This window comes from Oryza sativa, chromosome 5, assembly GCF_034140825.1.
Source record: "Oryza sativa Japonica Group chromosome 5, ASM3414082v1".
In the NCBI taxonomy this organism is placed as follows: domain Eukaryota; kingdom Viridiplantae; phylum Streptophyta; class Magnoliopsida; order Poales; family Poaceae; genus Oryza; species Oryza sativa.
In genome coordinates this window covers 20,470,849-20,494,822 of record NC_089039.1, presented here as the reverse complement: position 1 = coordinate 20,494,822, position 23,974 = coordinate 20,470,849, and the positions used below count along the sequence as shown (strand labels likewise).

Genomic DNA, 23,974 nt, shown 5'->3' with positions numbered 1-23,974 from the left:
ATTGAGCTCACTAGTGGACTGCTTTTTTTTCAACTTGGATTTTGTGTTATACTGAATGTTCAATTCAATAGCAGAGAAATTTGTGTAGCTACATTGCTTTTTTTTTCACTATATAAAAGAAATGAAATGTAGCTACGTTGCTTTTTTTAATCATCTTGAATTCAATAATCAATGCTGGAGAAAGAATATGAATGAAATGGTGAACACAGAGAATGTTATGCTGAACTTCAATTCAATAGTGAACATTCTAGTCATACAAAATAAAAAAAAAATACTACCTCCACTTTTTATGTAGGACGATGTTGACTTTTTAATAAGGTTTAACTATTTATCTTATTCAAGAATTTAGTATAAATATGTAAAAGTATAAATTTTGATGATAAAACAGGTCACAACAAAATAAATAACATTCTATCGCAAAAGAAAACAAAATAAATAACATTTATATATTTTTTTAATAAGACGAATGGTTGAATGCCTCGTCAGAAGTCAACATGGAAATACATTAAAAAACGGAGGGAGTAATAATTTGGAGTATTTAGATGTATAGTCATTGCTACTGACTACTCATTTATGGAGATCTCAACATGGTTTGCACGCTCTGCAAGAACATGGAGATATCTTGGAACAGGAGGGATACTAACATCCACAAACCCTTCTAAAATCTGGACAATTTCACCCATAGATGGCCTGGAGCTTTCTTCGTCCTGAACACACCAACATGCAACCTTACAAGCCCTTCCAAGCTCCTCCAAGTCTATTACATCGACTGATTCAGGGTCTAACAATGTCTGCACATCATGTGCAAGATAGCCTATAGTTCCTCTCATCGACGTCAGCACTCTACTGAAATCTCGACCTAGGAGTTTCGCCAGGCCAAAATCTGCTACCTTGGGAACAAATGACGCATCGAGCAGTATGTTGTCTGGCTTGATGTCGCAGTGAATAATACAATCTCTGCACCTCTCGTGTAGATAGGGTAACCCCTTGGAAATTCCAATGGCAATTTGATATCGTCTGCTCCAGCTTAAAGCCCCTGCATTGTTTACAAATAAATGGCGATCCAGGGAACCATTTTGCATATGTTCACAGACAAGCAAACGCTGCGCACCATGAGAGCAAAAGCCAAGCAACCGAACCAAGTTTATGTGGTGGATGGTTCTGATGGTGCTCATTTCGGCTCGAACTTGCTTCTCACCTTGACGAAAGCCTTCTAACTTCTTGACTGCAACAACAGTTTTATCCGGCAGAGCCCCCTTAAACACGGAGCCAAATGATCCTGACCCCAGTTTCTCCGAGAAGCTTTTTGTTATAAGTTGCAAATCACTGTACTTGAGGGTGGTTAAATGACCATCAACTGCAATGGGTATTATGGCCTTCATAGTTCTCTTCCTGAGGAAGCATATACAAGTAATGACTCCACATACCAAAAGAATAAACCCACCAATGATGATGGAAACAACTCGCCATTTCTTGGTCTTTGAGTCAGGTAATTCAGACGCGGCCAACCTGATAAAAATGGTATCACCAGAACCATCAAGGTTGTCTTGTAGATTTACCAAATCAGTGTACCAAACCAAACATGTGCCATTGTAAGAATAAGCCAAGCATGAGCAGTTGTTTAAACAAGATACCTAGTAGTCACCAATATTCTCAGCAGGCACAGTACGTGACCAATCTGGTAGCCTCACATTGTTCATCACATAAAACTTGTCCTTCCTTGCTTTTGGTGCCGAGCTATTGCTGTGACAATGCAGACCCACATTCCTAGTACAACCTTCAGCATAATTGCCGGAAATCCTATTGCTTGGGCTTTGCTCATGGAAGCCCTAGAGGCAGCTACAAGAGGGGATGGCATTCTCTGTGCACCTGCTAAATGAACCACACATCGAGTACACAACACACTTCTCCTTGGGTTGTAAGAAGAAGAGCATCCACTGATTCCTGTCCGCCACCCACACCGTCGATTTTGCCTGGCTAGACACATCAATGGTGAGCCTGAAAAGGATGTTGTCGTTCTTGACGGTGACCATGAAGTAGGCCTCCTCGTTATTGTCCACATACTGGAATGCATAGATGGAGTTTCTTATCGGTGTCATCTCTGGAATGCCGCTGAAAGCACCAGTGCTGGGGTCGTACTTCCCATCGGTGAGGTAGGGTCTGGAGTTGTTCCACAGAAATATATACTGACTACTGTCATTGGAATCCATCTAGACTGAGAAGGTGCCTGGGGATGGGTCATATTGGTTTCTCCATGACATAAGGCGTGCACGCTCACCTGTAACCTTGTTTCAACCAATCTTCATGTTGGGAAGTAGTGTATCAGTGAGGTGGTTGAAGCTTTGCCACAGCACATGGGAGCTATTGGACGCAGGTGACAGGGCAAGGTTGCCCGTGTTAAGTAGCACGGCCACCGTTTTGGCCTCGCTAGAATCAACATTGGACGAAGTAACATTGGGGACATTGCTTGACCAAACTACTGATCTAGACTGGTTAAGCAGGACCAATGTGCCATCTTGTGAGATGGCAAGCTGGGACTCATCTAGATTGGAGATTGGTGCTTCTCTGTTTGCTATCCACACTGCAGTCTGGATGGAGACCTTGTTGTACCAAATTGCTATGTACCACTTTTTAAGATGTCCACCAGCTGCATGCACATGAAAACCATGATTCAGTCCACGATTTGTATGAATGCATACATGGCAAAAGAAGTGGTCTTTTTCTTTTGTTATCACGCTATATTCCTAAACACGTATAAAGTGCCATCTACTTTTAATGTTGATGGTGTTCAAATCAAATACTTAGATAGCTGAGAAATTTTGCTATGTATTAACCAGATGCTCATGAATTTTTGATTTGGAAACATAACCATATTAGTAACTTTGAGTTTGAAACGACCACAAATGAATACAAATTGTGTGTTTAATTAACAGAGTCCCACCATTTGTCACTAACTAATCATTGATGAAGATGTATTCAATAGGCAGAGCTCCTGCTTTTCACCTCAAAAAAAAATGAAAATGAACACGTATTGCTTAAAATAATCATAATGCTTTTGGAGTCAGACAATCAAACACACTAACCTAGCATTTAATAATTGAACATAACCTGACGAAAAAGACTCGAACTAATGTCTTAGGGAAGAACGATGCAATGGGCAGTGCAGTGCCAGTACCTACCTGAGCCGCCCCCGACTGGGGCGGGGGAAGCCTGCGAAGGACAGGCGGATCCGGGGTCCACATTCGCCGGCAGCAAGTCAGAGCCTAGAGGTGGAAGCGGTGGCGGAAATCGATGGGGAAGGCGCCACGGCGGCTGCCGGCAGGCGGCGGCGAGTCGCGCTAGGTCAGCCGCCCCACGACTATGCGACGCACTGGAGCCGAAGCCCCTCTTTTTTGAGAGGGGCCAAAGCCCATTTAGTTACTCAGCTACTGGGCTACTACTAAGTCGGCCAATAGAGTGGAGAAAAATGAAAGAATGAGTCCACTTGCCGTCCCTCAACTTTACGTCGAGTTTGTTTGACATGATTTATCTCCAATACCAGAAATCTTCACCCCTAACTATACAAAACCGTATAATTTGGGTCCCATAGTAGTATGCATGTCTGGTTTTGCTGATGTGACATCCTAGTCAGTAAAAAAAATATATAGGGCCCACATGTAAGTGATATGAAGAAAATGTGGGGCCCGTGTTTCAGCACCCTCTTTTTTCTTATCTTTTCTTCCTAAGCTTGGGTGAGAGGGGGTATGTGACCGGCGAGAGATTGGGGAGGGGGAAGAGACCGACGGGAGATGGGGGAGGGGGGAGAGGCGGCTAGCGAGCCTGGGAGGGAGGGGGAGGCGGCATCAAGCGTTTCCCCCACCGTTCTTGTGCCGTGCTTTCGACCCAGTGCTCGCTGTCTATGACTTGCGCGGTGCCGACCGCGAGGTGGAGTTCAGTTACAGCAACCCCTTCCTACCTTGTTCCATCTCATCCTAACCAAGCGCCGCCACCACAACAACAACCGCAGTGGACATTGCCGGGGGCACAACACGAACGGCGGCGAGCCCTAGTGGTACAACATCGCTCGCGTCTTCGAGATCCTCAATAGCTGAGACCAGCTTGTGGGTGATGTTGGTGGTAGCTCTTCCCAGCAGGTGGCTCCTCCCCTTGCCGCCGTGTCTCGCGGAGTCAGCGATGCCGTCTCCGACGCTGTGGCGCACCAGCTTCGGCCGAACTTCGGCACTTGTGAGGAAACTCCGGATCACGGACCTGCTGTTCCCGCTCAGGGATGACAAAGGCGCAATGGCCGAGGACGTAGAGCTGGTGGACTTGCAGGCTTCTAGGGACGCAGAGCCCCGCTCTTCCGCCGGCCGCCTCCTCCTTCCTTCCAGGCTCACCAACTGCCCCTCCCTCTCAATCTCCCATCAGCCACCTCCCCCTCCCTCCTAAGCTTGGGAAGAAAAGAGAATGAAGAAGAGGACACTGATACGCGAGCCCCCTATTTTTTACTTAAATGTGAGTCCCACATTTTTTTTGAACTAGGACACCACATTAGCGAAACCAGGCATCCATACTACTATGGGATCTAAATCGCATGATTTTGAATAGTTTAGAGGTGAAGATTTTTGGTATTGGCGATAAAGGATGTTAAACAAACTCGACGTAAAGTTAGGGGACAACAAGCGGACATATTAAAAAAAAAGAAAGAACCAGCATGGGTTAGGCCTTGGCCCGTTGAATGCAAGTTCATGGGGATGGCTACAAGTCGGACATTCGATGGATGACAAAAGAAAAATGGATGTGCTGACGTGCTGTTTCCCTCACGTAGTGCACGTGCTCTAACAATGTACTATGTATTTTGTATTTTTTTTCTACATCTAATTAACAAAGTTGTAAGCAAATTTTATAATATATTTTCTTCTAAACTATTTATTAGATACATGATTTGATTGTATCATTGTATCCGCTGCAATTAAATTTTCACAATAAGATATCATATAATTATATTTCAAATGAAAAAAATATATTATAATTATATTCCTAATTGAAACACTTTTATAGCATGCATCTTAAACATCATGCAACATGCTATATTATCTATTAATTCTACAATTTATTAAATTTTAAAGCTTTAAAATACTAGCATGTTACATCATCTCACATAATTCACATAATATTTTAATATATCACTCTATTTTTTATAATATCCTATATTGATACATATATAGTGCATCCTCACTTAGTTGATGTTATTTCTCTCTTCTCTCGTTAAGCCATATCACATCAATTGTTTTTATCTCTTAAATGATTAATTTATAATCCAAATTGTCTTCCTCATGTTCCCCATTAAGCAATACCATATCAATTGTTTTTAACTCTTCGATGATTAATATATGGTCCAAATTTTCTTCCTTATTTTCTTCTCTCACTGAACCATATCACCTCAATTGTTTTTATCTCTTAGATAATCTATGGTTCAAATTATCTTTCACCTTTTTTTATCTTATACAATCACATCACCTTATTTTTACATTTAAATCATTATTCTCTATACTATTTAAATTAACATAAACCATATCAACTCATGTAAACTTATACTACCATATATCTATCTTACTCATTATGTCTACTTATTACTTACTTCTGGAGTACTAAACTTCTGCAGTAACGCGCAGCGTTTCAGTGTTAATTAGCTTACCTGACCGGAAGAATCCTAGCGCGAACTTTTCACCCCGAGATACCAACTTCTGGTTGCCTGATAGCGGCCGGCTCGCCGTGATCGTATCCTCAACGGCATCAGCCGTGCGCTGCAGGAGAGATCCATGGAGGAAGAGAAACAGCAAGCAAGCGTGGTCGCCGCCATGGACTTAATTTTGCTCAAGATTTTCACGAAGGAACAAATGATATTCCTAGCTATTTTATTCCGATCTACGTACTCCCATTTCGGAGCAAATTACTGCTATGACTCGGAACACATTTCATTGCCGGCTAGAGCTAGAGAACACTCCTCTGACTTGACTGCACTACTGTACATCCTGGTCTTTTTTTTCAACCTTGCAATAATCAAAGTTCTAGATTTTCTAATTGTTTTACTCCTTCCGTCCAAAAAAACGAGTTCCAAACCTGTCGGTTGGTTCTTACGGGTATTTTAGATTACCAAACCAATTCTTACGGGTATTTTAGATTCTATTACATTTTATATTATATTTTGAGACAGAGACCTCTAGCATGTAGAAGGAATGGTCGGGAAAGTGACTTCACTGAGAGCACCTCCAAGAGCCTAGCTAAATGGCTCTCCAAGCCAAAATTTAGCTAACTTGGACAAAAAAATCTACTCCAACAGACTAGCTAAATGGCTCTCCAAGCCATCCGGCTGGCTAAATTCCCCACCTCACTAGCCAAAGTTGGCCAGCCAGGACGGCTGGCCATCTGGTGTGGGTCCCACCCCCTCTCTCCTCTCTCTCTCCCCCTTTCCCCATCCCGTCTCGGCTTCCTCCCTGCCCGCCACCCCATCCACCCAGTGCCGCCGCCGTCGTCCTGCTGCCGTCGCGACTCCGCCGAGGCCGCGACGAGATGGCGCCGCCCTTCGTCTTCCCCTCGACCCTCCGGGATCTGGAGCGGGGCGGCGACAGCGACGACGAGCCGGCCCTCCGCTCGCAGAACGCCGTCGCCATCAGCGCACTCCGCGCCGCCGACCTCGAGCGATGGCGGTGAGGTGGGGTCGGGGGAAGGGGAGGTAGCTGTGACTCCGCCGAGGCCGCCGCCAGCGCATACGACGCCGCCGCCGACTCCGCGAGCGGGTTGGCTTCGCCCCGCGCCGCTGCTTGCGACCCGCTGTCCGACGCGAGCGTGCCCATCAGCCCGCCAAGGGCACCGCCCTGAACGGCCCCGACGACGGCGGCCTCGAGCACCCCGACGGTGGCAGCGACCTCACACCTTCTCCCTCTCCTTCACGGCGTCCCCAACCTCGCCGTCCCTCTTCGCCGCCGCCATCACCTACGCCGGCGGGCGCGGACCTCGACGGCGGCGACGGCGTGGAAGGCGAGAGCGTAGGCGTGGGCGAGGAGGGCGTTGACACCGCCGATGGCCTCGCCGACCTGCCGGAGCTGCTCCATCATCCTCCTCCTCCGCCTCCAGGAGCCCGCCACACCAGAGCTGCCCCATGCCCTGCTCGAGGTGGCTGCGTCCGTCACCCACGCCGTGGACAAGCTTGGCCTAGCCGCGGCATCCTCACCGTGGTCGTTGACCTCCCGGGGCAGGGCATGTCGCCGCCGCCCGCCCCCGACGCAGCCCCTCCAGGAGCCTGCCGCACCGGAGCCGCCCCATGCCATGCTCGAGGTGGCTGCGTCCGTTGCTTGCGCCGGGCGGCTCCGGTGCTTGCGCCGTGGACGCACTCATGGACGTGGCCGCCTTCGTGTATGGGCGGGGAAAATGGGGTGGAAGAGAAGGAAGAAGGGTATCAGAGGCTGACATATAGGTCCTATTTGTCATAGATTTATAATGGGGATGGTAGATGGAGAGGCTGTTGGAACGAGTAACTAGGTTGACTAGTCAAATCAGATGGAGAGTTAGCTATACGAGTGTTTGGAGAGTTTAATGTGGAGAGGCTGTTGGAGATGCGGCGTTGAGTAAGAGGACATACTGGCATGTCCGGCCGGCTGCAAATTCTTTGGTCAGTGGCAGAAAAGCAACGCTACCATCAACAGTTCGTCAGAGGACCTGATCATGAAGGACTGATTTTGCATCAAATTTCAATGGATTGACCAGGTGATCATGTGTGGATTCGTTGGTTCGTGCCTTTAATAATTGATGGACATGGAAAATCGATAGTAGCCACCTCGAACTAACATCCATTTAGGCTGAGGCCCGTAGAAATTTAGCCTCATCGTTTGACTTATTTGTGGAATAAACCAAGCGGCATATTCATAAATGAAAAGTAATTTATAAATAAAACTTTTATATATGTGTTCTTAGCAATCTAAAAGCAAATGCTGAAAAATAAACTTCGATAAAAAACCTTAAAATCGGCTTCAAATTTAAAGTTGAAAATTCAAATTTTGGCTGATAAACAAAAGCATAAGCGAAAAGATAAAGCCCGTTTGCACGGTCGCACCACAACATCGTAGGTCTGCTTCATCGTAGATGTGGAGCAGAAGTATGGGGCTCATCGCTTCCGCTGTTACAGAGGCATAATTTCAGCGTAATCCCATCGGATCACTTATTGGGCTGAATATAGATTAGCCATCGGTAGTGGGCCTAACTCCTGCCAATACATACTCCATCTATTCCATAATATAAGCCACAACTATTTTTTTAGATGTTTCATAATATAAGATTTACATGCATGCATGCAATTAATTAGCATCTCTTCTTTATTAAATTATTATTATTTTAAATCCTCCACCCTTAAGATCTCTAATTTATTAGGTGCATGCATATATTTATTAGGGTGATACAAACTAGAATGTGATAATGAGTGTTTCTTGGTCTTTAGGTTAAGGTGGTTGTGCCTATATTTAGAGATGTAGGGAGTATCTAGTGTGTACAACTTATTAAATGAGAGGAATGAAAAGATTGAAAGATGGTTGAGGATAATATAAGAAAAAAAATTAAATATGAATTGGACAATAGTATTGTGTGACAGGCTATAGCTGTGACCCGTCACATGTGTATCTATGACGAGTCACAAGTATGACGTATGACCTATCACAGATGACGCTACACCTGTGATGGGTCATCTCTCATAACCTCATCTTTAATAGGCGTTTTTAGATTAGATAAGGTCAGGGTCATCTCTACAAAATTAGGTCCCTAGAAAAAAAATGCAAATTATGGCCCTAAAAGTTGAGGGATTGACATGAACATGTTCTAAGGCCAAGAAGAATAATCACAATTCATATTTAACAGATTATTATATGAACGCATTTGGACTGAGATGTAGTGACTCCTTATGATTGTAGTTTTAAAAAATAAATCAGAATTGGGATAAGTAGAACCTGTTCATCTTGATGTGCCCGGCTGCTGATCCAGTGATGCTGCAGCGGTGCTGCCGGTACTTGGGACTGGGAGGACTAGGGCGGCGACATGACGTCTTGACAAGAGACGAACATGCGACGTCGGGAGTCTAGGTGACGAACAGGCGATGAACTTGGCGCTTACTCTTGTCTCGCCTCTCGGCCTAGCCAATTTAGTGCACCGTGCACGGATGTGCGATCGATAGGGATTCACAGGCTACCCAGCTGAAGGCCTGAAGGTAGTGTTGCAGCAGCAACTAGGCCTAATGGGCTGCTCTCCGACGGCCTATGGGCCCCTCAAAGTCTCCGGCCCTGTGCAATCGAGCCGCTCGCTCACCCTTGCCAGCGGGCCTAGAAAAGGTCATCTATGAGGCTACGTTTGGAAAATTGGATAAAGGGAATGGGAAATGGACATTATTTCCAAATTTTATATTTCCGTTATTTGGGTAGTTCGGGAATGGGATATGCAATCCTGCTGGATTGAGGGGGTGGATAGAGTGCTAGGAGAAATTACCAAATCGCCCTCACCATTTTGACCCTTTTAATCTGTTGATTCATCTACCACAACTTATTGTGAGGGGTATTTTGGTCATTAATCTAGAAACTTCCATTTCCCATTCATCAAATCAAACATGGAATATAATTTCCCTTCACATAATCTACCACCTCATTCTACCAGTATATCATTTCCATTTCCTGATGGGCATAACTCATTAGCCAAACGGAGCCTGATAAGTTGTGTTCACCCATTAGAGCATTATTTCTCTTCAAACCAACAAGACAACCACGTGCATTGTGGATGCTCTTTCTTGACACTAGATATGTAGAAACCATATCACTTACTTTGGGTGTGCCATTATTATAATATTGTGGATTATCAATATCATGTATTCCTACTAGAGCAGTTGCAATTGCATAAGAAATACATCAAATTTCAATTATAAACATTTAGGTAGTGTTTGGCTAATGGGATAGGGAAATGATTTCCCACCCACCAAAAGACATCTTTAAATCCTAACCATTCATTATCCCTCTTCCATTTAATCCTAACCCTTCATTTATTTCGCAATCCTAATCCCATTCCACATTTTTCATTATCCAAACACACCCTTACATACATCGACACCTAGCCATGTGGTGGCATACGGAATTATTCTTGTTACATGGGTATTACAAACAAGACACATGACAAAAATACAAGACATACGGATAACCATGTATATTAATTTCTCTACTAAGCTGTGGGGAGCCTCCTCCTCTTGTAACTTACCATTACTTTTCCCCAAGGTTCCAGCAGGATTTTGCTCCAGTTTGTCTTAGGGAAAGGAGACTCCAATTTCAACTCAAAGTTCCTTAGTAAATGACTCCATATCACCTTAATTTGCATATAAGCATAAGCCTCACCAATGCAAATATGCCTCCCACCACCAAACGATGTATAAGAGAACATGCCACCAACTTTATCCTCCTCTCTTTTAGGAGCAAACCTATCTGGGTCATACATATGGGGATCCTTATAAATGTAGGGTAGTCTGTTGTTGAATATCATTGGGCTCAGTAAATTATGCCCTTCTGGAATGTCATATGCATCGCCTTCTCTCGTCCTTACAACAAATGATTTTTGTGCCTTGCGATATATTATTGGCGCCACAGGGTGCATCCTTAGGGCCTCCTTGATGCAGCAGTGCAAGATGTCCATATCTAACAACACATTATAATCTATATGGTCTCCATGTTTTTGAATCATATGCTTTTGCTCATCGAGTGCCTCTGTCAAGAACTTGTCATGAGTTAGTAGGCATGCTCCAGTCCAGGTAGTGGAGTTTGTGCTTGTGTGTTTTCCGGCAAAAACCATAGAAATGATCCACCCAGTGACCTCTTGTTCGGTAGTGGAGTTTCCATCTCTATGTTTGGAATCGATCAAGTACTGGAGTACATCCTGCTCGGCTGGTCGGTTGGAGTCCCTCCTCGACCTCACAATTTTGGAGAATATTTTTGCAAGTTTGGCGTGTGCTTTGTCGCATCGAATGTGCGATGGAATTGGGATATATGGGAAGATGACACTGCCCAAGCCAACCCCGCTGTCAAGTTCATGGAACAATGAGAAGACCTCATCGAACATGTTGTCCCGAACCTCCTTCCCGAGTAGGCAATGGCCTGAGATCAACATGAGTAACTTCTCAAACTCATGTTTTATATCAACTATGCCATTTTCTCCCCATTTTGCAAAATAGTCCTGCATGTATAATGTATATATAATGAGATATGCATTCAAGCAAAAAAAAGGCACGAGCATGCACAATGGCGGATCTGGGAAAAAAATAGAAGTGATTTATATGAAAATAGTATTTCAATTTCTTAAAAAAAATAACAGTCTAGACATTTTTTTTGAGTACCTTAGAAAAATCTTAAGTTCCTTCAGGCATGTTTTTGCAGTAAGGTTATAGAAAAAAGTTATACCGGACATATTTGCTGACTTACCTCTACTTCCTGCACCATGGAGTTGACATGGTTTCGCAACTTCGACGTCTTTATCGCATCAATAAAGAAACGGAGATGCTCGGTTCGAGTAGCATTATCTATGTCAAAGCCAACCCCTTTGCCGAACAAGGGTACGGTGAATTCATACAGATCGCCCTGGCTAATCTCCGAATCCATCCCTTGATAGAAATGAGCCGAGACCTCTGGTCCAACCAAGAAGGTTGCCTTCAGTCCAAACAGACTTACCGTGAACACACTCCCTTTGTACACCGGAATTACACCCTTTGTACATAGCCTAGGTAAGTGCTCTAGAAGGGCAATGACATTCACCACCGGTGGAAGTGGTCTTTTGCTCTTTGGATTGAGGGTAATTGGTCTTCTTACTCTTGCAAGTTTGGTGGTCACCATTGCAGTGATGATGGTACAAAGGGCTACCATGGACCACATGTAAATGGAAATGCTAACAAGATCCATGACAACAACCAGCCTAGTTGGAGGTAGGAATTAACAGCACTGCAACAATATAAAGAATCACAGATGAGTTGGAAATTGTGGGAAAATAATACATGGCCGAACAGAAATACATGCTAGCTCTGCAGACAAATAAATGGATATATTTCTCAAGATTATACATATACTAGGGTACTCCGAGAAAATTCTCACGTTAACAGGATAAATAGTGAATAAATCTGACAATCCACCTTTGTATGACTGAATTATAATAACTTAAATTAAGAGGGGAATGTGACAGTTACAACTTGATAATTGTTAGTTTTGAATGTTAGAACTAGAATAAATCTGGCCATCTATTTTGGTGGACCGAAATATAACGGCCTAAATAAAAAGGATCGTCGATGTAAGTTACGGCCTACTAATTATTATTTTAGGATTTCAGAATTAAATGAGAAAGATTATAATCCAAGATGGGTACAACTTAGTATTTTTACTTCTGAATTTTTGGAATTGCTAAACCTTGAAAACTAAAATTGATACTCTACATACATAGAGCATAACATTATATTTATAAATTTGCACAATTTTAGAAATTATGTTATCAAGAAAAATAAATTTATATTTCTTTGTTATGAGTCCATGTCATTTATAACCTGCTAATTATTTATGTTGATTTTGAGAAATATTAAAATAGAAAAGAAACTAACTGGGACTAGATAAGTAGTTAAGTACGTACAACATGATACTTATTTCAAATTTCAGAACAACTAAAACATGAAAACCTATAATTGAGAATACAAATTTGAATTTGCTAATTAGAATATAATCTCCAAATGGTTAGAACAAGAAAAAACCTCATCGTAATACAACCTTTTATTTACGAATTCTAAATTTACAAATATGAAATTGATAGTATATAGGAAGTAGCAGAAAAGGAAATATGCATATGCATGTCATATCTTTATATTTGTTTTCCATAATCTTTCATACTTATGATGATGTTAATTTCGTAGTTGTTGATAATATATTATTGAAGAAATTAATATTCAAAGTATAATGTAGAAGATATTGTACAAAACTAATACACCGTATATTTTAGGATGGATACAATATTAATAGCCCATGTAAATGCACCGATACTTACTACCATTGATAAAAATATTTTCTAGTAACATGCGGTCATTGAACTAGCATAACCACATGAACAAAAATTGGTGTTAATAAATGATTTCAAATGGAAAAGTCACCAAAACCAAAGTTGTAGAACTCATCGAGATGCAAAATTTTTATTTTGGTCATTTCTCCATCTGACTCTATTTGAATAATTTGAAATTTGAAATTCAAAGTTTGAGAATTCAAATAGAATTTTTTATTAGTGAATGACTTCAACTAAAAAAGTAATCAATAACAAAGTTGTATAATCCATCTAAATCTACAAAATTTATTTTGGTCATTTGTTCATCCGACAAAGTAATAGTAACATTGTTCATAAATTTTACATATCTCCCATATGGTTTCATAAATTATAAGATAGATGTGTAAATTGTGTAAACAATGTTACTATCATTTTGTCAAATGAATAAATGACCAAAATAAAAATTGTAGATCTCGATCAGTTCTACAACTTTTGTGTTCATGACTTTTTCAAATGAAATCATTTACTGCTTCAAAATATCGTTTGAAGTTGACACTTTTGAAATTTAGATCTTCAATTGATAAAACAAAGTCACATGAAAGTATGAAAAAAAATAATAGTTGTAATAACACAATAAATTGATAGATCATTAATTTAGAAAATTTTAGAAAAAATAATAATCTAATTTGAAGTTAGTACGAGGGAGAAAGACTACCTACAAGTTTTAGCCAGCGATTGAAAAGAAAAAACCTGCTGGTTTTCTTGTGAATTTTATGATGAATCCCACGAGCAGGAGTCCATTACCTGCTAACGTTTGATATATATAAAGCAAAGTGCTTGTCCTATGGCCAAACACTTGTGTTTCAGTGGTGGATCCTTAGGGATATTGTGCTTTTGGTTGAGGGTGTTCGAATCCCCTAAAGAGCTACACAATTTTGTCTCTTTTTTTTTACAAGGCGCAGGTGGCCTGCGGCTAGCCCATGCGGAAAATGGGCCGGGCCCAGCTGAAGGGGGAAAGCGTAAGAGGGAGGCTGGGCCGAGCCCAAGAGAAGGAGAGAGTGTGGGTGTGGCCATGTGGGGCTGCAGGACAGCCAGAAATGGCCCAAGAGAGAGTGTAGTTTTTCATTTTTTAAAAAATTCATTTGAACCTCAAATTCAAATCCTTTTCAAGCAAAACAAGTTTTGAAATGCCTTTTGATTATCTTCACACTGTGAAGATTTTAAAATCACACACTGTGACGATCTGGATAAAACCATCATGAGTTAGCGGGCCAAGAATAACCACTGGTGCACGTCCATGACGGAAAAAAGATTATCGTCACGGATTGCCGCTGTCAGCGACGGTTTATGAATCCATCACCAAGAATCCGTTACGGATTAACAAGTTTCTGGTAGTATGATCCGTTTAGTATAACTCTGTTGAGAACGGTGCCTAGCTCAACTGATAGGCAGCTGCTAGCAGTAATGCATTGGCCTAAGCTCAAATCCTCTTGAGCACAGGTTTTCTCATCATTTTCTTCTCTATCAATTATGTATGCTAACTTCTTCTTTAATTATTACTCCCAAAGTGTTTGTGATATATATAACTAGGTGAAACCCCGCGCATTGCTGCGGGAATTTAGTATGATAACAATAACAAAATAACGTGTAAGATAGCTAGATAACATCAGATTAAGTAAATTAATGTGGTTTATGATAATTTAAATTTAAATAGTATGTAGAATGGTGATCCAAATGTAAAAAGTAAGGTGGTATGACTTTATGGAAGAAGAAAAGTAGGGAGATAGTTTGGACCGTAGATTAATCATCTAAAGGCTAAAAACACTTGATGTGATATGACTTAAAAAGTAGGGAGATAGTTTGGACCGTAGATTAATCATCTAAAGGCTAAAAACAATTGATATGATATGCCTTAATGAGAGAAAAAAAAGAAGAAAGATAATTTGGACCATAGATTAACCATTTAAGCACTAAGTAAGGATGAAATATATAAGTATATAGGATATCATAAAACATAATAAAAATATACATTGAAACGTTATGTGAATTATGTTGGATGATAATTTAACATGTTTGTATTTGAAAAGTTCTTAAATTATAAAAACTATAGAGATATAGCATGTTTGTATGATGTTTAAATGTGATGGTTGTTAGTGAATGATGATGTGACATCTTGTTAATTAGTGGATTAGTGGATGATGATGTAGCATCTTGTTAGTGGATGATGATGTGGCATCTTGTTAGTGGATGATGATGTGACATCTTTACATGTTAAGTTTAAGGAGTTAGTGGGGGATAACTTTATACTAAGATAGGATAACACACTTCCCTGTGGTAAAAAAAAGAGTATTAACAACATTGCATACCTCTAGGCTCAAGGTTCAAAGTGTGCCTCCTTCAAGCTCCCTCTGAAGTGAAGGTACACATGCCACAACCAACTCGCTGTATGGGCGACAGTGCGAGGCTTATATAAGAGTACCCGCAATGGTAAAGTAAGGTGCTATCTATAAAACATGTACATCTCAGCAATAGACTCGATTAATAGTAAACCACCTTAATAGTATGTCTACATTGGTATCTATAGCTCTCTCATGCATTGCCTCGTTTTTCTCTATAGACTATCTCTAAGTTAGTAGATAGTTTTGCTCTCTCTCTTCATTTAATACATTCCAAGTAGGAAAATATGCTGACATGGATCTCTTGTAGAGAGCCTATAGATAATCATTGTGGGTGCCCTAAAGTAGAGAGTTAGGATTAGCTGGTCATGGAAGCATTAAGGATAATAATTTATGCAAGCATGAACTAGTGTCCGCAGCCGGCCACTAACTAAAAAACATCAAACCATTTTTGTTTCATTCTGGCGACTCAACTGATCAGCAGGATGAACGACCACCAATGGATCCAGATGGATCAGTGGTTGCCACACGTTGAGAGATGGGATCCAGATGGATTTTCAGTGGTTGCCGCACGTTAAGATAGGGTACCTGTGTTTGTACTGTATTTTAAAAAAAGAAAAATAAAGAACCTGTTCTTTTAAAACCAAATACCCCTGTTCTTTTTAAAACCAAACAGCCGACCTGTGAACCTCTTATGACTACGAAACAGATTTCATCACTCTTAAAAACCAAATACACCTGAAGATTCTGTTGAAAAAACAAAATGAACCGGCGGCGTTCTGCAAACACTCATTATTAAAACTTTCCTCATAATTGGTTGATAGGGTTATTGACAAATCACCATCTGTTTCCTATGTGTAGGTAATTTTCAGGACAACATATTGACTTCAGCTCTGGGGTCAACTACAAAAGTGTGAGGAAGAGGGAGTTTTCCTGAATGTTGCATGTCGTACTCTTGAGTCAACGGTTATGCAATCTTTTGCTAATCATGGATGGAGATTCTCTAATAGGCTGGAATAATGTTTTCCTTGTCATGTTAGGTCTTTCTTTTAATTTTGGTTGGTTTGATCGTTTTATTTTGGATTAAGACTTTATATAAGTGTGTTACTATTTGTAATAATTGGCTATAGCTCTTTGGAGTAAAGGCCGGGATGTTTCATTCCATTATCTAAAAAAATTGGTATCAATACTTTACTCCTAATTTTTACGGATGATCAATTTAGAGGATATGTTCACTATCTTCTTCCCGTCCTTTGTTTAGGGCGGTGGAAAAAAAATCATGTATACATCTAAAAAAAACTTTTCATAAATCCAAGCAAACATTTCGTAAATTCAAACAACCTTTACGTAAACCCAAACAACCTTTTTTCAGGCGGATTGGCCCGGCCGGGGATCGAATTGATTATAGAATGAATATGTCACGCCCCGAACTAGCCCCGAGCGAGACTAGCCCGTGACGCTCCAAATTAACCTGTTAATCGATACCAGTCCCAGGAATACAGTGCTGGTACCACAGGAAGACAGAATATCACAGCAACAGAGGTCTCTTTATTATAGAGTAGGAGTACATAGTGCACGAATATCGAGGCGCAACTAGATGGTTACAAGGGGACATGATACAACAATTAACAATGGAAGGATCAGATGCAACAAGTTAGGTAGGTCCGCCAATCTGCCTTGCAGACGGGACAAGCAGATTAAGTGTGATCCTATCAATGCATAATATTTTTCAAGCAACATAATTAAGTTCAAATATAGGCTCAAGATGTTCAAAGGTGGCTTGCCTTGCTCGAGATCTTGAGCTTGATCCTCGAAATCCTCGCACTGCGGGTCTTCGGGCTCCGAAACTACACGCAAAACGGGACGACTCAACAAACGGCGAAAATAAAGCCCCATTAATGACCCCCTAAGCGTGCCATTAGATAGATCTCGAGATTTGAGGAAATTTGGAAGTTGAACGGAGTCAAACGGACTTACGGTTGAGAAGATATTGAATTTTCTAAGATTAATGGATTTTTGGTCTAAAGGAAAAAGGATTTAATTAAACCCTTTTGGAAAAAGAAAAGGAAGAGGGAGGGGAAGTAGACTTCCCTCGGGCGGCTAGGGCGCGGCCCGAGAGAAAAGGGGCGGCTCGGCCGAGCTAAATGGGTCGGCCGGCCCAAGAGGACACAGCCCAATAGGGCGCAGGGAGGGGAGAGAGAGGGCGCCGGTGGACCGAGTCCATCTCGCGTGGTCCGGGGTGGGACCCGCTTGTTAGCGGCTCGGCTCACCGTGCGGAGGGAGCACGCGGCGCGGCGCTAGGGTGTGGAGCGGGGCGCGGTGCATGCGCGTGGTTCGCGGTGGACGCGGATGCGGCGGGCCCACGCGCAGCCTCACGGCTCACGGTGGACCGCGCCCGCGAGCGGGGCCAGAGGGAGTGGCTGACCGGGGTCGGCTCGACCCGGTCTTGGCCGAGCTGGCGCCGACGTGGCGGCTACGTGGCAGCCACGCGGGCCGGCGGGAGGTTGAAGAAGACGCCGGCCGGAACGGACGGCGGACGGCGGTGGCGAGCGGCGGAGCGAAACACGGCGATCTAGGCGAAAGCGAGCACACCGGGAAGTTGCACGGGACGAGGGGAGTCGAGCCAACGGCTTGGATTTGCCGGGGGATGCTCGACGGCGGCGGATTGTGGCGGCGGCAACCGGCGGCGGAAGAAGGGGGAAACGGTGACGAGGTCACGAGGGGCCGATTCCCGGCGGCGAGAGCATCTACGCGGCTACGGGAATCCGATGCTAGCGTTGGATTGGGCGGAGCGGCGTCGAGCGAGGCCGGCGACGAGCGGCGCTTCCGAGCTCGGGCGGCGACGGTGGCGAGCACACGGCGAACGACGGCAGCCGTCAGGGCGGCGCCGGCTAGCTACGGGGAGGCTACTCATGCTACTACCCGAGTCTAAGGGGAGGAGATGGAGCGAAGAGGGAGAACGGGGAGATGCGCTACCGTGCGGGCGGGCGCAGTGACGAGAGCCGACGACGCGAAACGTGATCGTTTCGGCCTCGGGCCGAGGAAGAGGAAGAAGAGGGCGCGCCCGGAGTCCCCTTCTGCGTCCTCGCTCGTGCCGGCTCCTCCGACACGCGCGACGACAAACGGCGACGGCGAACAGAGCACGGGAGGCGGCGACAATGGAGTGGAGGCGATGGGACAAACGAGAGGAGAAGAGAGGGAGGGCGCTTGGGCTTTATAGGATGGCAATGTCGGTTTGGGAGAGGGGAACCGACTTTGGACGGTCAAGCCAGCGAGCTGGCGCTCCGGCTAGCGGCCAAATCGGCGACAGGGCGGAGGGAGGATGACGCCGGCGGGAGGAAAAGGGGAAAAGGAGGGAGAGAAAGGGGGCTTGCCCCTTGCCTCTTTGGGAAAAGGAGGAGGGGAGCGGGGGCGACGCGGCAGAGGGAGGAGGAGCTCTGCCTCCGTCCCTTGGAGGCTAGCGCGTGGAGTGGCGGGGGCAGGGCGATGACGACGGCGATGACGGCGGGGGCGGTGTGGAGCGAAGCGGCGACACGGGCGACAGGCGCGGGCAGGCGCGGCAGGCGCTGACGGCGGCAGCGACCAGGCGGTCGGCCACCACGGCGTGCGCGCGCGGGAAGCAACGGGCGGCGCGGCGATTTGAGCGGCGCGGCTCGGGCACGCGTGCTGGCTCGCGGGGCCGAGCGGCTGCGCGGCTGCAGGCGCGGCAGGGCAGCGGGGCCGGATGACGCAGACGGCGCAAGCGCGGCACGGGCGGCGACCACGCGGGCGCGCGCGCGCGAACAACGGCGCGCGGGGGCCGATTTCGCGGGCGGGGTGCTCGCCAGGATAGAGGCGGGGAGGGGGGAGCGACGGGAGGGAGGAGGCGCTCGGCGCGGTTCCGGCACGCGCGGGCAGAGCGAGGGAGAGAGAGAGAGGGAGAGAGAGAGAGAGAGCCGGGAAGGGAGATGGGCCGAGAGGGATTCGGCCCATCGAACCCGGGGGAGGCGAAATAGACTTTTGTGGAGGGATTAATTTGGAAGGATTTGGATTCGGGATTGAATTCGATGATAGATCGGGGATTTGAGATCTGAGATGGCACGGACACTAGACCACAAGCAAAGAAACAGCTTTCGCAAATAGGGTTTTTAAGAGATAGTTTTCCCGCTAGGCGCCACGACGGAACGGGCGCTACAGAATATCCCGAAGCAATAGAAATCCTTCTAAAACACCAGGAAAAAAACATTAAATCAAAGCAAGACAATTAATAAAATTCTCAATGTATGTTAAGCTACAATTAATACATTTATGGCTGTCGTTAAACATAGAGCTGATCCCACGGCTGTGATTAGAAGTAATGGTAATCCAATGGCCACTCTTTTGTAAATAATGTGGCTCGCTGCATGTTGTTTAATTAATTGGGTTCACTCCTATCTTCCTATATAGTTGGTACCCACTAAGAAGCATTTGCTCATATAAAACAAGACATGTAAGAAGCCACATCATCAACAATTTTAAGCCATTGGATCAAGAAGCTAGCTAATCATCCATTCACCTCCTTATAGCTCATAATCATGCGTGACGACGGCGATGGAGCGAGCGCGTGGAGTGGCGGGGGCAGGGCGATGACGACGGCGATGACGGCGGGGGCGGTGTGGAGCGAAGCGGCGACACGGGCGACAGGCGCGGGCAGGCGCGGCAGGCGCTGACGGCGGCAGCGACCAGGCGGTCGGCCACCACGGCGTGCGCGCGCGGGAAGCAACGGGCGGCGCGGCGATTTGAGCGGCGCGGCTCGGGCACGCGTGCTGGCTCGCGGGGCCGAGCGGCTGCGCGGCTGCAGGCGCGGCAGGGCAGCGGGGCCGGATGACGCAGACGGCGCAAGCGCGGCACGGGCGGCGACCACGCGGGCGCGCGCGCGCGAACAACGGCGCGCGGGGGCCGATTTCGCGGGCGGGGTGCTCGCCAGGATAGAGGCGGGGAGGGGGGAGCGACGGGAGGGAGGAGGCGCTCGGCGCGGTTCCGGCACGCGCGGGCAGAGCGAGGGAGAGAGAGAGAGGGAGAGAGAGAGAGAGAGCCGGGAAGGGAGATGGGCCGAGAGGGATTCGGCCCATCGAACCCGGGGGAGGCGAAATAGACTTTTGTGGAGGGATTAATTTGGAAGGATTTGGATTCGGGATTGAATTCGATGATAGATCGGGGATTTGAGATCTGAGATGGCACGGACACTAGACCACAAGCAAAGAAACAGCTTTCGCAAATAGGGTTTTTAAGAGATAGTTTTCCCGCTAGGCGCCACGACGGAACGGGCGCTACAGAATATCCCGAAGCAATAGAAATCCTTCTAAAACACCAGGAAAAAAACATTAAATCAAAGCAAGACAATTAATAAAATTCTCAATGTATGTTAAGCTACAATTAATACATTTATGGCTGTCGTTAAACATAGAGCTGATCCCACGGCTGTGATTAGAAGTAATGGTAATCCAATGGCCACTCTTTTGTAAATAATGTGGCTCGCTGCATGTTGTTTAATTAATTGGGTTCACTCCTATCTTCCTATATAGTTGGTACCCACTAAGAAGCATTTGCTCATATAAAACAAGACATGTAAGAAGCCACATCATCAACAATTTTAAGCCATTGGATCAAGAAGCTAGCTAATCATCCATTCACCTCCTTATAGCTCATAATCATGCGTGACATTGTTATCCATTCTGTACATCCAAATCCTCAAAGATAATACTAATATTTTTTTTCTAAATACAACTCTAATTATTACATAAGATGTGAGCTTTGTTTTGTTATAAACAATTGGATAACATACAATAATTAGGTATCATGAATCCAAACTCATTTTTGAAACATGCTTAAGATGAAGTAGAGTAGTGCTACACTACCAGATTGTGCATGAAAATAACTTTCATATATCATAACAATACACAATGGCGTTTCAAAAAATAAAACATGAATTGTATTGTAATAAAAGAAGCTATATATGAAGCCGTATTATCATCTATTTTGTATATACAAAGAGTTGCATCTAATCATTTAAAACATTGATTTCATTATATGATAAAACTAGCAAATCCCGCAGTAAGGCTAGCTGGCAACCATTACAAATTAAACATAACTGTTATCAAATCTCAACTAGTATTCATGCAGCTGCTGGTAGCTAGCTAGCTTAGTTGGGTTGTCATGATCACTGAAGAAAAAAAAACTCTACGATGGAGCTGTGATAAACTAGCAGCATGGGGTAGTTAGTACTAGCAGTCATCGCAAAATTTAAACATTAAAACATACGTATTTTGGCTTATTCAACATATATATTTACAAACAAAAATAATTTGCTATAAAACTTTTATATAAATGTTCTTAGTGATCTAAAGGCAAATGCTAAAAAATAAACTTCGATGAAAAACTCAAAATCGACTACAAATTTAAGATTGAAAATTTAAATTTTTTCTCATAAGTATAAGTATAAGCGAAAATATGAGACTAACAGTTTTGGATAGAATTTCGGTATTAATTAGTATGCCGTCCAATCGATCCCAACTTAATATTAACTTCCTTGGCCGGCCGTTCTATATAGTCTGATAATCTACGACTGCTTGAGGCATCCAGGACCGGGAGCAAACGAAACATGAAGAAATTTTTTTGGAACTGAAGAATTATATACTTTGCCGTTCGTGAAGTGAGCATAGCTCAACTGGCTAGGTTTCTTGTGGTGGAAACAGCCCACCCGGGTTTAAATCCTAGATTTGATACGGGTGCTCGCATTTACGGCTAATTATTCTTTCAGTGGTAGGCGACGTACCCATCGACAGCGAGGCGCCTGGCCCAGTCTTCCGGAGGTGCTCATAGGGGTAGGGTGTGCGTGTGTGCGTTCATAGGAGTGAGTCTTCCGGAGGTGCTCATAGGTCGGCCCAGTATTCCGGAGGTGCTCATAAGGGGTGAGTCTTCCGGAGGTGCTCATAGGCCGGCCCAGTATTCCGGAGGTGCTCATAGGGGTAGGGATATGCCGGTCCAGTCTTCCGGAGGTGCTCATAGGGGTAGGGTGTGCGTGTGTGCGTTCATAGGGGTGAGTGTGCACACGTTGTGAGCGCCTGCGTTTGTATTGTGTTTCTCAAAAAAATATATATATATATACATATACTTTGCCGTTCGTCGTGATCGGCGAAATGGCTGCATCACAGAAGGAAGTTTGAACGGCTCGTCAATTGGACCCACTGGCCGTATATATGCGGGTGCCGAGACGGGTGACTCATACGGCCCAAAAGTCCTTTGGGCTGTGGCCCATAGAAACCTATACTTGTAAAATGAAACGACTCATTACCACATAGTTTCACGTCCCACAAAATAATAACCCAATACCAGAGGAGACATATCCTATTATTAGAAATCTCAGACAGAAGGTTTGTTCAGATTTATATTATTAAGATGTGTCCACTATGTTCTAAGTATTAGCTAAACACATCGTATAGTAGTTTGGGAATTATTCGCGTGAAAAACAAGCCAATAAAAGATGTGAACTTGTAGGATCGCGAACACAGCCATATTGAATCAAACTAATGGCACCTGGCACCAATAGAGTGAGAGGGAGGAGGGAGTCCATTGGGTAACGATTATAAATTGGGTGCCTAATTTTTGTTTCAAATTTGAACGTTGTTTCATCGTTTATAAAAAAATGTTTTGTCACTTTAAGAATAACTAGCATGATGTGTGCGGCTATCATAATTATATCTTCTCTCATATTGTCGACGGGGATACCCGTAAACCAGATATAGAGGGTATTGAGGTACGTTGATATGAGGATCTACGTAGTACGACATCAAGCAAACAGGAAACAGGGATTATACTGGTTCAGGCCCCTGATAGGTAATAGCCCTAATCCAGTTGGTATGGGATTATATAGTGGAAACCACAAGTTACAAAGGGAATAACAGAACTCGATGATACCGACGAGATCGTAGTCGAGTTGGTTCGACTAGATCACCCGGCGACTTGGCTCCTGTAGGCTCCGGCTTCGTAGGCTGTGGTGGTTGTCTTGGCTATGAGATTCGATGCCTTAGGTCCTCCCGGGGGTCCCTTTTATATCGCAAGCCAGGTGGTTTCCAAGTAGAACTCGGAGACATCGGACCCTGCACGGTATAGTGACGACCCAGTCCTATACGGGTAGGAATCTTTCCATCGGTGGACTTCGTGATGAATTTCCTTAGCGTATACAGAGAACGTCCGTACACGCGCAGATATACCATATTGCCGCATAGCGTATATCCAAGGGTAGAGGGTATGCCTTATCCGTAACCCTGACAGTAGCCCCCGACTTCTGCTTAAATGAACTCATGTAACCGATCGCGACTTCTGATGTTGGAGTTGTTGTCGTTCTCGACTGGTCGTTCTCGGTGTAAGAACCGTAGAGACAAGGAATAGTCGACAACACCATGCGAAGTTCAACGGTTATGAGTGAATTTAAATTGAAGTTCCAAAACTGCCGCGCGTAACGGACCCAGAAATTTCCGGCGGCCATCTATCTCCTT

General features: G+C 44.5%; 1 protein-coding gene and 1 pseudogene across 1 annotated transcript; both read right to left on the bottom strand.

Annotated features, from left to right (window-relative positions):
* Positions 1 to 563: 563 nt before the first annotated feature.
* Positions 564 to 7,310, bottom strand: LOC107277212 (G-type lectin S-receptor-like serine/threonine-protein kinase At2g19130; annotated as a pseudogene).
* Positions 7,311 to 10,227: 2,917 nt separating this feature from the next.
* On the bottom strand, positions 10,228 to 11,882 carry LOC4338803 (obtusifoliol 14-alpha demethylase). Its single transcript, XM_026025756.2, has 2 exons — positions 11,475 to 11,882; positions 10,228 to 11,229 (listed from the first exon to the last, which is right to left on the bottom strand). The coding sequence occupies exons 1-2, from the start codon at positions 11,880 to 11,882 to the stop codon at positions 10,228 to 10,230; spliced, it is 1,410 nt and encodes a 469-aa protein (XP_025881541.2).
* Between the last annotated feature and the right edge of the window lie 12,092 nt (positions 11,883 to 23,974).